Source organism: Condylostylus longicornis, unplaced genomic scaffold, assembly GCF_029603195.1.
Source record: "Condylostylus longicornis isolate FDR11 unplaced genomic scaffold, ASM2960319v2 ptg000003l, whole genome shotgun sequence".
Taxonomy (NCBI): domain Eukaryota; kingdom Metazoa; phylum Arthropoda; class Insecta; order Diptera; family Dolichopodidae; genus Condylostylus; species Condylostylus longicornis.
This window is the reverse complement of record NW_026577972.1, coordinates 1,194,753-1,208,654: the sequence shown is the minus strand read 5'-3', so window position 1 is coordinate 1,208,654 and position 13,902 is coordinate 1,194,753. Positions and strand designations below refer to the sequence as shown.

Genomic DNA, 13,902 nt, shown 5'->3' with positions numbered 1-13,902 from the left:
TTCTTGAAATTTGATATTTGAGTTCTGGTTGTTACCGAAACTAACTGGCGAGCATTTCAGGGAATTCGGGTAGCACAAAGCGAACCTCTACTAAGAGCCAAATTTACATTTTTCTAGGTATGTTAACTATAAGCTTACTAATCTCCTAAAAATTGGAAAGAAATATTTAACAGACATTTTTATAATATTCTGCAACACTTTCATTTAACTAGACAATACACAATGCGGTTGGTTATGTGCTGACCACATCAGATTTTTTTTTCTCTCTTGTCGCTTTTTCTTGTATTGTTCTTTTTATTGTGCGTCTGGTTTTGTTGTTAGTCTTTAAGTTTTTATTTGTGCTCGTCATTTTATTTTACTTTTTCTTTTATCTCCTTCCTCTATTTTAACTACGCTATCTTATCTTTTTCCTCCCTTTTCTATAACTGATAGTTGCTTAGTTATAACTAAACGATGTTTTTATTTGCACCTTTCGGCGATGTTTTAATGTTTGATCTAAGCAATGGATGTTTTATATATAAGTACGACTACAAACTACAAATTTGGCTCAACTATGTTTAATTTTAAATTTCCACTCGCAGGTGCGATATTATAAAATGTTTATTAATATTTGGTAGTAAAATGAAGATGATTGTTACTTTTACTGTTTAAAGTAATATTTTGGCTTTTGGTGTAACAAGGATCATGAGTTTAAAATTCAAATAATACTATTACAAATATAGAATTCAATTTATAAACTGTAATTTTGTAGCAATGTAATTGAATTATTGCTATTTCAAATTCACGAATTATTCAAAAGTTTTTGTTTTAAAGGAAGTCTTTTTAAACATGCAATTTAATTACACTTTAATATAGTATTTATAACTGAAATAAATGTTCAATTGAAATTAAAAAATATTAAAACAAAGATAGTTTAAACTTTTATCTTAAAAAGCTTAAATCATATTTTCAATCATTTTTGATTTTCAAATGTGTATTTCAAATCATATCGCTATAATGAAAATTTGAAAGAGAAAAAAAAATAAATCGTTTATACCTTATCAATTTTCTATCATAATCCCGTAATTAAATTTTTATTTCTGTTATTTAATAAGAAAAAAATTTATTTTTAAGGGGCGACCATCTCTTTCCATATTTTATCTAGGATTTTTATATTGTGTCCCTAATATGTTGAATTTTCGCATTTTTATTTCAAAATACAATTATCACAACTTTATGTTATTTATTTATCATTGATTAGGTTGAAGCACTTGTCAAAGAATACGCATTCAGACAAAAAAGGCCCGTTGTGATACAGCTGGTTCTTCAATATCCCCACTCTTACTTGAACCAACCCGAGTCTTTAATAAACTAGCTTAGATCCCTAACATTCATATTCGCCAAGCAATTCTCTTCTTCCTCGTCAATGTATAGTTGCTGCAGAAATCGTTAACGGAGATTCCTTTTTCCAGTTATAATCCCTATCACTGCTCCGATATTTCCTTCATAGGGAGAGATTATTTAAGCTTATCATTGATTAAACATAAATAATTCCGTATTTCTTTTATTTTACGTTACTACTGTTATTCACTTGTTTTCAATTAAAAACAAATTCTATAAAATTTTAATCACAAAAATATATGATCACCGTTATCGTTATACTCAATCAATCAAAGTCTTTTTATAGATTTGGAATTTAAAAAAATACTTATAAATAGCTAAATACTTTATTTATATATCGTAATTGAATACAATAAATAACGTAGTTGTTGACTGCTAGAAACTTGACTTTCGAATAGTCATTAAAATCGTATTTTAATGAAAAAAAAAGTGAAAAATAGTTAATTACTAAAATAATAATAGTTAAAAACAGAATTATACGAATTATTATCCGATTATCCGATTATACGAATATACAGTTAAATCATCCCGTACTTATTTACGATAAAAATATTCAAAATTTGCATATTTTGCAGAAACCGGTTGAAATTAAAACAATGAAATTCGAATAAATTTTAAAATTTGGGTCCTCTGCATTTCATTCTTTTAATACTAAATTCTTGTTTTAATTAATTACTAAATTTTAAATTAATTTATTTAATTAATACTAAATTTTAAATACTAAATTCATATATACATATAATTGTCATGATATAAACGTAAAGTATATAGTGATTTATAAAGGTATACATCAACATACACCATTGGTTAAAATCTAACCGTTAAAGTTAGTCAACTAAATCTCAACGGTTTCCACGTCCATTTCGCATGGATTTTATCAATTTTGAAATAAATTTTTTTAACAAAATTTCCATTTGCCCAAGCTTCTTTGTTTATACCTCCAGTTCTGAAAAAGATAGAGGCTATTTTAAAAGAGCTTAAAATCAAAATATTACTTTATAGTTTGCATTTTATGTATGTACTTAATTTCAGAGAACCAAGAAAGCATTCTAATTTGAGAAAAATTCGAAGTTTCTTCATTTTTCCGCTTTTTTCTTTAGTTTTTTTTATCGCGATAATTTCGTAAGAAATTTTTTTTTAATTAATAATTATGTTCTTATTTATATTCTCCTTTTTTGCAGAATTTTAACACTGGAATAAATTAAAAAAGTACTTTAATATTAACTTATATACTTGTATACATATATATTCATGTATATACATATATAATATATGTATACAGGGTGTTTTGCATAAAATGGCAAATAATTTCAGGGATGATTCTTTGATAAATTTTCAGCAAAAAATTGTATGGGTGGGTGGTTTATATATACTCGTTTTCGGACTACAGTCTGTTGAAAAAAAAGATACTGAACTTTTACTGCATATACATAAATCCTTATAACTTCGGAACCATGCAACACAGTAAAGTTTTTTTACAAAACTCGAAATTTCTCGAAAAATGTTATAACTTTTTTTTTTCGATACACTACTATAAGATTAAGCCAGTCACTACGATAAAGCCAGTTAAATGCGTTCAAAAAACATGCGGAAAATGCATTAAAATTCACAAAATATTTGTGAATGTTGTTTGTATAAAAAATGTATGGGTTAACTTTCAGCTCTTATTGTAGCGCATCGAAAAAAGAAACAAAAAAAATGAGAAAAAATAGAGTTGCTATGTCAATAAATAATGTTGTCTATGTGCGAATAAATATATGTCAAAAATGGGTAGGGGACATACTATGTTTTTAAGTTGCCATGGTATGGTTAATATGGTAATTAATTAATGCAAAATTTCAGTACTGTGTTTTCAATATTTTCTAAGATATTTGGCAAAACTACTGTTGAAGTTGTATGGCGGCTACCAGAAAGAGCCAAGCAATTTCAACAAATTTTATTAAACACGTTGGCCCTACTAATATATTGGCTTGTGTGAAATTTTAATATCACAGCCTTTATAGTTTCTGAGATGTAGACAAATATATTTTTAAGTTGCGTAGCAGCTACCCAAACTAGTATCCAAATCATATCCAATTTAAATAGGGTTCACAAATGATTTATTGAAGAAAGTGCCAGACCTCTATTTAAATTAAACATGATCGGGGTACCGGTTCGGGTAGCTGCCATACAACTTCAAAATTTATTTAGCTATATCTCAGAAACTATAAAAGTTGTAGTATTGAAATTTCACACAAACGAATATATTAGTAGGGCCGGTGTGTTTGATAAAATTCGTTAAAATTGCATGGCTCTTTCTGGTAGCTGCCATACAACATCAATAGTAGCTTGGCACACAATGTATTTTGAAAAACACAGTACTGAAATTTTATATAAATTAATATGGTAATACGGCTATGTTCTATGGTTGCGAAGTTATAAGCATTTATTTATATGCAGAAAAAGTCCGTAATTTTTTTTTACACCCATACAATTTTTTGCTGGAAATTGATAAAAGAATCATCTCTGAAATTATTTTCCACCATATGCAAAACGCCCTGTATATGTACATATGAAAATATTAACAAAAGAATAAAAATATTAATATACAGATACACAGAAAAAAAATACAAAATAATAAAAAATGAGTACTCCACCACCGCCATCTGTTACAAATGCTGATCCATTGAGAGTACATCAAAGACTTTGCCATGTTATTAAAAGACCTAATTTTGATGGTTATGGTTTTAACTTACATTCCGAAAAAGGTAAACTTGGTCAATATATTGGTAAAATTGATGAAAAGTCACCAGCTGAAGCGGCTGGCCTAAAAGAAGGTGATCGTATTATAGAAGTAAATGGTGTTAATATTGGATCAGAAACTCATAAACAGGTAAAATTTCTAATTTTATATACAAACAGTCATAGTTACTAATATTTTTGACATGCAAATTGCAATTTCACATTATCACTAAATACATACATACATAATTAACTTAAAAATTCAAATGAATAAGTCAAATAATACAAAATTTTGTTGCAATTTGCATAAGATGTCACGCATACAATCTGATACGAATCAATTATCAATATACTTTTTAATAAATTTGTACATTTATTTTCTTTTTTATTATATAAAATAATAATGTACATATATATATATATATATATATAGGTGGTTCAAAGAATAAAAGCAATAGCAAATGAAGTCCAATTATTAGTAATTGATCCACAAAAAGAAAATGAAATTTTACAAATGCAAAAAACTGTTTTAAATGCAACTGCAATAACAACAAAAACATCTAATATAGCACAATCAGATTCAGATATATTAACATCATCAACAATAACAATCAAATCAACTTCAACAATATCATCGCCAACCAAAGAAAGTAATAAAATATCAATGTCAACATTTGCAGCAAAACAACCGACGCCTCCACCCTCATCATCAATATCAACAACAACTACATCTTCTATACCACTAACAAGAATACAAACAGAAGAATTACAATCATCATCATCAATGCCATTGCCATTATCATCAACATCTTCAACAATAATAAAGAGTGATGGTGGTGTTAAAACATCAACAATAATAACCGAACAAGAAGTGGAAAAAATAACAAAGACAACAACATCATCATCATCATCTCCTCCATCTTTACCAAAATTATTCCCTGCAACACAATTCACAACAATTAAAAATAATAATGACAATGAAAATATTGATGATGATAATAATGATGATGATAATGATAATGATGAGATAGATTCAAAATTAAATAATAATGGTGCCAATAATAATATTATGATGGTTGATACAAGTAGTCATCATCATAATAAAAATAATAATAATAAATATGATGATAATAATGAATATACATCAAATAATAATAATAATATCAATAGCAGTTCAATTAATAATATACATTTAAATAATAATTTAAATAAAAATATAAATTATAGTAATAATTATAATAACAGTAATCATCATCATCATGGAAATTATCAATATAATGAAAATATTGATTATCAAAATTCAAATATAATTAATGATAATAATTCATCAGCAACTACAACAACTACAACAATAGTAACATCTTCCGGGCAATCATCATCATCATCAAATAATAAAATCAATAATAATAATCATAATATTCATAATAATAATAATGCCAGTAAAAATAAAGATGATATTAAAGAAATAACAAAAAATTTTCAACAAACAATTACTGTTGAGGAACAAAATAATCGAAAACAACAACAACATGATCTAGATAATAATGATTATAGTCAACAGATCAAAGGTTTAAATATTAATAATAATCATAATAATCGCATGGACAATTTATCAAAAAATTCAGACGAACTTCAACAGAATAAATCAAAAGTTCAACAACCATTGGATAGTAATCAACAACAACAGCAGCAACAACAACAACAGCATCAACCACAACAAAAGGATGAACAGCAAAATGATTCAAAACAAAAACAATTACTTAATTTACCAATGACAGCAGCTGAAATGCGTGCTAAATTAATGGCCAAAAAGAAATATGATCCAAAAAATGACGCTGTGGATTTAAGAAAAAAATTTGAAATAATTCAAAAATTATAAAAAAAATACTTTTATCATAGCAAAGCAACACAAAAAAAAAATATATAAAAAAGACAACCTTTTTCGTCCCCCTCCCCCCTTCTCCAGAATTTAAATATTGTAGTAATATTAGGGCTCAGGTATAGGCATGCAATTTTTAGTTTCGCAATTACTGCTTGATTGTCAACTCAAATCGATCGCGTTAACTAAAAATTGTAATCAATTTGAAAAAAATTACAAACTATTTAATTGCTTAATTGCATGCGATCATACGGTTGCATATGTGCACGTTTGCTTGAATATAAACCATAGGTTTGATTTGATAGCAATCAAACAGTTTGTAATTTTTTTACAATTTGCCTGAGCTGTAATGGAATTAACACAAAATAATTTTATAAAGGCTTAGATAGACATGCAATTTTTAGTTTCGCAACTGTTCCATTATGTATGTTAATATGTTTATATTAGACTTGAAGTTTATAAGTAAAGTGTTTAAAATTGTCAAAATAAATTTTTAATCAAAGACAAGTTTAGAATTTCATTTTTTTTTGTATATTTTTGTTTACTTTTCCTACATATGTAATTTTAAAATTTACTGGAATGCCTTAAAGAAATTTTATATTTGTATAAATTTCAATTTAGTTATTTAGAAAAATTTGTATTTGAAATAAAATTTACGGTATTAATACGTAATTCTGAATTTTTATATGAAACCATATTATATAGAAATATTATAGCATTTGTACAATTTCGAAATTAGGTTTTATTTTCATTTATGTATGTATAAGTACACATACAGGATGTTTCGCATAAGGTGGCAAATAATTCCAAGAATGATTTTTTTATCAATTTCCAACAAAAAATTGTATGGTTGGGGACTGCAGATATGTTCGTTTTCGAGCTACAGCTTGTTGAAAAAAAAGTACTGGAATTTTCCTGCATATAAATAATTACTTATATAAATATAATAATTATTATATAAATAATTACAGAAAAGCCCGTTACTATTTTTTGCAACAGGCTGTAGCTCAAAAACGAGTACATCTGCACCCTTCCCTCCAACCCATGCACCAATTTTTTGCTGGAAAATGATCAAAGATTCATCCCTGAAATTATTTGCCACCTTATTCGAAATATCCTTTATAAATATCTACATAATTTTTTTTAATTTACTTTTTTCCCATATGTTTTTTATTTTACAACATATTTTACTTTGACATTCAAAAATGTTTGAAATTCGTATCAAATTCGTAGTATCAAAATTGTTGCATAATTGTACATGCCTTCAAAATAGCAGCAATATGGTATAAATACTTAATTCAACAATTAGAATACATAAGCTGAATTTTGTATAAATATTTTATTACTGCAATTTTGAGATCAGAGTGTATTGCTACATAAATTTACGTACAGGAATACACCCTGACCTAAAAACTCAACTTATAAACTGAATTTTATACCGTTTAGTGCAATTTTGAATTTAACGATTTTTATGTATATTTATACACAATTAATCTTCAAATTTTTTCACAATATAGGCGTTATATGTTACTTTACATTTTAATAGCTTAATTGTGTTGAAAATTTTATATTATAAATTATGGTAGTCCCTATATACCTATAACGTAAATGACTTACCACCATAATTATATCCATTCATAATGTATATATATATACAAAATGTTCTTCCATTTTATAAACAAACATTTTAGATATCAAAATTTATACTTTGTCAATTATTATATAGATATATATATATATATTATTAAAATATTAGTTTGTATAAAACATTCATATATATTATATAAAAATTTGAAAAAAATATTATTACTTATTAAATATAAAATTAATAATGTAACCGCAGAGAAAAATTAATTCTGAATAAAATGAAATAAAAACGAAAAAAGTGTTTTTTTATTTTTTTAAATAAACGCAAATGAAAGCATTCAAAAATGCGATAAAACTGCAATATAGATTAATGTTATAGATATATGTTATGCATAATATTGAACTCATTCTCATATAATGTTATACCAGTTTTCGAGAATGTCATTTGCGTTAAGTTTTGCAAAGCTCTTGGATTCTATTACTTTTTTTAACGGTAGCGTTGTGAATTTCAGTTTTTGTTTTATTTATAATTTTATCCGTTTTCGTAAATTCAAAATTTGTACAAAATTTGGCAATGAGTTTACAAAAAATATGCATTTACGGAAGCGCTATAAACTTGAGTTGTCAAGTAGTACACCAACTTGAATATCTATTCGTAAATGTAAAATTTTGATAGCAATTCTTTTTTTTCTGTATCTTAAAAATCCTATAAAATACTGAATATGCAATTAATTCATTTAAACATTATAAAATATTAAAACTAAATTGAAAACTTAAATTTTTGCGTTATTATTGCCAAGAACCTAAACATGGAAACTAAAAATTGCACACAATGTTTACAAAGTTTACGCGCGTTTTATATTTACGAAGTCTTATTTGGCAGCTAGTTGACAGCCAGCGTTCATTGAAGGTGCAATCCTTAGAAAATATTGTGCAGATTTTAATTTACGAAAACAAGGAATGACCGATTTTGATGTAGAAAAGGAAAGCAGATAACAAAACAATGGGCCAAAAAATTTATATGTACATCATGAACACCATCACCTTGTAAGAGCTTCTTTATTTGCATTTGATTTACAAATCAAAATGATGGAAATTATCATAATATTTATGATATCCTTAGAATGTACCCATATAAGTTATTAAACTATCTTGATTCGATTATAAAAAAATAATTTTATTTCACACAATGTCACAACTATTACTTAAAAATTAAATTTTACAATTACTTAAATTCGAATTGATAGTTTAATTATAATATTCTATTCTTATTAACACCAATTTTAGACTAAATCATATCTTAAAATCTAACAGTATTTATAGTAATTAAAATTAAGTTCATTTCCGGCCTCGTGCAAAATTATAGACGTTTCGTCAGCATTTTTGATGGGAACGATAATTTCGTAATTTCTTCATGTTTAAACATGTTCGATTGCAGACGCTGTGTCAGCAATTTTCATGTGAACAGAAATTAGTATCGTACTGAAGATGTAATTTGATACCACTTGAATATGTAACTAAAGACGGTGATAACTCCTCCCCCTTCAAAGATCTGCGTCCCGTAGATCAAGCTGGAATTTTGGTGCTTCTATGACTGAAATTTGCGGAATCTCTATAGTAGGAACCACTGTTGGAGTGCGTTTTCTCACAACCTTGCTGATGTTTTTCTTGATGACCCAAATGATGATGACTGCAATGATGACGAGTCCTATAGTAATATCGGATGCTATAGAGAGTTGGCTCCTTGGTATTAGCTTCTGAAGTTGTTTTGTGTTGCTGATATGAAGATCGTGAATGTAGTCGAGGCTTAGCTTGATATCTCCTTCTTTTAAATTTTCTTGAAGAACAGGTGGTAAAACTTGCGACGTGGTGGCAGATTCGCTTGTAAATTTCTGACCTTTTATGTGAACGGTTTCGTTGGTATGCTGTATCATAAAGCTTCCAGTTAAGTGTTTGCTCGTGTTGCCACTTGTTAGCTCCCCATTGAAATTATTGAGAAAGATGATATTTTCACTTATGGTTTCTATGATTTCTTCCTTATTGTATTGAAGGCTGCAACTGGCGTTTATTCCCTTTAGCAGTTGATACATACAGTGTCCTTCGTCCAGTTTTCGAATTTTACTTCTTTCGCATATGGTGATGTTTCTTAAATTCTCGCATTTTGTCGATATGCCATATACGTCATCTTTCACGAGAAGTTCCTGATATTCGAGGTAGACTTGTTGGGAGTTTCGGATTGTTGATCTCGCTATAATGTGGTCATAGTACTGGTTGCCTGTCTTCGGTACTGATAATATGTAGAGAATTTCTCGTCCATTGGTTACTACCTGTGGTTTTGCGTATTCTATTGCCTCAATTTCGTTGACGTAGGGTAATGTATCGATCTCCTTCAGTATTTTTTGGATTTCAATCCTGCTAAGAAGATTTGTGTTGACAATTCCATTTTTTGCTAATTCTGTCGCTAACACGATTTCTCCCAAGGCTTCTTTTATGATTCCAAGTTTGTTAAATATTATTTGTTCGGATCGATGATCTAAGTTCCCTACATGTTCCAAAATGTGGTTAAATCTTTCTACTACTTGGTTTGTTATCCTCATAACTTCACGATTTATTTTGTACTGTTGATTATTATTTTGTATCAGCTTGTCTTGGCTTGTAACGATGTTGTCCCAGTCTGTGGCGTCTGGTGTTCCTGCCAGCCATTTCCATGCTGTACCAATCCAATTTATTGACCGTTGAACTCTTGATTTGCTGCTTCTCAATTTAGTCAGAAATTCCATTATTTGAGCCAGTTGGTGTTCTAACTGTGGTTTCATTATGCTGGTCGAGTTGATTCCATCAACCAAAGGAATGATTTGTTGTATAACCTCGTCATAGCTCTTTAAATCAATGATGTGCACCAAATTGAAATTTCCTTCCAAGATTTGACCTTGTCCTTGTTTAATGGTTGCTATTGCGCCTTTGAATTCGAAGATTTTCGGAAATGCTGTAATTCTAGTGACTGCTAGTCTAAAAAGAAACCTAAGGTTTTGATTATTAACATAATATTCTAATGTTATATGTTCTTGATGTGTGATTTATGGATTCTTTTTCCGGAAGCGGTAATAATGGTAGCTTTATTGTTTTTTGCCACAATCTCTTTCTTGTATATCGGTTTGTGCTTTGCCTTTAACGGAATTTTTATATCTGGCTTGATCCTTAAGGTGTTGTTCTTTCTGTCTATAATGGCTTCGAGCTTCTTAAGCGTGTCGTCTCCAATTATACCATCAAAGGTCTTCAATCCTGGCAAAACAAAAAATTCAATGAAGGTGTTGTTTCCCAGACTCTGAAAAAATCTTCCTCCGATCTTCTTGGTGATTGTTATATCTCCTCCAGCTGAACGTATCTTGAATGGTTTTGTTGTTGGTTTGGCATTTGTCGCGATCTCTTCTCTTACAAAATTTTTATTAGCTCCTGTGTCGACTAGAAATTTTAGGAGCTGGTTGTTTTTTGTCTTGAATTCTAAGTAAGGAACGCTTGAAAGGCGTCCGTCATAAAATTTACTTCTTGAACCTCATCATCTGCATATGCTGGTTCTTCGTCATATTCGCTGCATTCTTCTGGGTGGTCATCTACGTCGTCTTCAAGTGTTTCCATATTGAATAGCCTTTGGTGCTTATTGCTAGGCATGTTGCCTACTGATGGTGGCCTCTTGTATATTCCCCTGTAGTTGTCTGGCCGGTTCATATAATTAACCTGACGTGTTTGTATGGATCGGTCAACGTCCATCTTCTCTAACGGTTTTGGCGGTCTAGGTGGAGGTTGCGATTCTCTCTGATGTTGAATGTTGTAAGCCAAGTTCCGTTGTTCCACTGTTAATGGCTGTTCTGGTTGATACGACCTTGGGTTCCCAGCACTTGGTTGTTGTCGTTTCATGGACATTTTGTTGAATGGTACAGTGATTCTGTTGTTATCATTCCTGTTGTGTATAGCGAAGTTTCGGCAACTATAGTTCTGGAGCTCTAGACACGTTGAATATGCTTCTGGCAGAGTTGACGGTTTCTGAAGCATCAAGTACCTGGACAATTCCCCATTGAGCCCTCGGATAAATACGTCCAGTGCTCTGTTTCTTTGTGATTCTATCAGTACGTCTATAGTTTCTTTTGTATAATTCTCGGTCTTGATCTTATTGATTATGAGGGAGAATTGATGGTTGACTCTGGCGTAGAATTCATCTATGGTTGATCTTCCCTGTGTCAGTGTGCTCATTTGGTGCTCCAATGTGCGTATGTCCCGTTTGTCGGCATAATGCAGGGACAAACACTGCTTGATTGCGGGCCATTCTTCGTCGAACAGGTTGTACGATATTAGAGCTGCATCTGCTCTACCTCTAATTTTTCCTCTAATAGCTTGTAATATTGCTCTGTATATGGGTTTGTTTCTGACAACTTCGTAATCTCGTAGAATTGATTCTACGCTGTGCACCCATGATACATACTGCACTGCATCGCCATCAAAGGTTTGTAAATCTTTGACACAGTCCGGAAGTCTCGATATTTGTTTCAGGTCGTCTTCACTTTTCGGTGCTGCCAAATTTGTTACCTGCGGTTGTGGTGTATTGAACTGAGCCTCTAGTTTTGCTAGGCGAATTTCAAACCGTTTGCTTTGTTCAATTTGAGCATTGATGGCTCCATTTAATTTTTTGAGCTCTTCCATTATTTGTTCCATTTTTAACTTTTTATTAAGGTAATTTCACTAATTAAATTATTCTATTACGCGGTTTTAAACTTTTAAATTATATTTTTCTTTCAAATTTTGTCGATTAATTTCAAATTTTTTGTTAAATTTAAGTTTTTAGTTGGTTAATCTTATTAATTTTTCACTGGTTTTATTTAAATTTCTGATTACTTTTGTTTTATTTTTTAATCAAATATTTCTTGGTAATATAAAATTTAATTGGTTAATCTTATTAATTTTTTACTGGTTTCATTTAAATTTTCAATTACTTTTGTTTTATTTTTTGTATTAAATATTTATTGGTTAAATTTTAATTTTTCAATTTATTATCGGTTAAATGATTAATTTTTCAAATTTTCAATTTAATTTTCATTTATCACTTCAATTTTTTTAAATCTTAATTTTTTTAAAATTAACGAAGCTTCTATATTTTTAAAGCTTATTCAGTGAGATGCAGTTAGTTTCCCTCAGTTAAGTTTTTAAGATTAAGTGTAATGAAAAACTACTTACAGGAAAAAAACGTAATTCATCTGTTTGAGTCTTGGTGAGTAATGCGAATAGCGGTTGAGTTGTGTTTGTCCTTTTTAGACGTGAACTTTTATTCTCGTAAACGTCCTACTGCGGCACAATCTTCAACACTTTTTTGTAAGTACGGTTTGCTTCAGTTCCTTTTCCTTTTTATTTCACTTCGGATTTCCACAATACGCGCACTATAGTTGGGTACACTTTTATCGCGATATGCTTATTTTTCTTCTTTTCTTTTAAAATTTAACGAAGAGTTTTGCGATTTCACGATTCAAGTCACGTTGGGCGCCAGTTATTAAACTATCTTGATTCGATTATAAAAAAATAATTTTATTTCACACAATGTCACAACTATTACTTAAAAATTAAATTTTACAATTACTTAAATTCGAATTGATAGTTTAATTATAATATTCTATTCTTATTAACACCAATTTTAGACTAAATCATATCTTAAAATCTAACAGTATTTATAGTAATTAAAATTAAGTTCATTTCCGGCCTCGTGCAAAATTATAGACGTTTCGTCAGCATTTTTGATGGGAACGATAATTTCGTAATTTCTTCATGTTTAAACATGTTCGATTGCAGACGCTGTGTCAGCAATTTTCATGTGAACAGAAATTAGTATCGTACTGAAGATGTAATTTGATACCACTTGAATATGTAACTAAAGACGGTGATAACTTATATAATAACTCAAAAACGCTAAATAAATACGATAAATAATGGAAATAAATTAGCAACAAAAATACGTAGATCTCTTTGAGAAATGTATTTCTCTATAAAAGAAAACTTTCGCACGGTAAGCTGTATAAGAATTTGAAAGTTCTATAATCGTAACAAAAAATTCATTTCGTTATAGAAAGAAATATTTTTCTACCTCCTTACCTTTCGAACTAAATATATACATTTTAATTTGTTATCAATTAATTACAAAACACAAATAAACTGTACTTATAAAAATAAGTATTTGTTTTTTTAATTTAGAAACTAAAGAGAAAAATTAACATTGTCAGTATTAATAGGGTTCTAACTCCTGACATATCTCAGACCTCAAGTTTACTTTCAAAATTTTAAAGATTAAAACAAAG

The 13,902-nt window shown here is 29.1% G+C and overlaps 1 protein-coding gene across 9 annotated transcripts in view; it reads left to right on the top strand.

Moving 5' to 3' along the window:
* The window catches only part of LOC129606238 (putative mediator of RNA polymerase II transcription subunit 24), a 40,791-nt gene extending 33,111 nt beyond the window's left edge, over window positions 1–7,680 (top strand). For 6 of the 9 annotated variants that reach the window (XM_055516498.1, XM_055516436.1, XM_055516454.1 and 3 more), the window contains 3 exons: window positions 2,562–2,589; window positions 3,972–4,252; window positions 4,535–7,680. In XM_055516498.1, coding sequence (XP_055372473.1) covers window positions 4,004–4,252; window positions 4,535–5,980 — 1,695 coding nt within the window. In that variant the 5' untranslated portion in view covers window positions 2,562–2,589; window positions 3,972–4,003 and the 3' untranslated portion in view covers window positions 5,981–7,680. The remainder of the gene's footprint in view (window positions 1–2,561; window positions 2,590–3,971; window positions 4,253–4,534) is intronic. The other 3 variants (XM_055516506.1, XM_055516488.1, XM_055516480.1) reach the window with 1 other exon arrangement.
* Window positions 7,681–13,902: the final 6,222 nt, after the last annotated feature.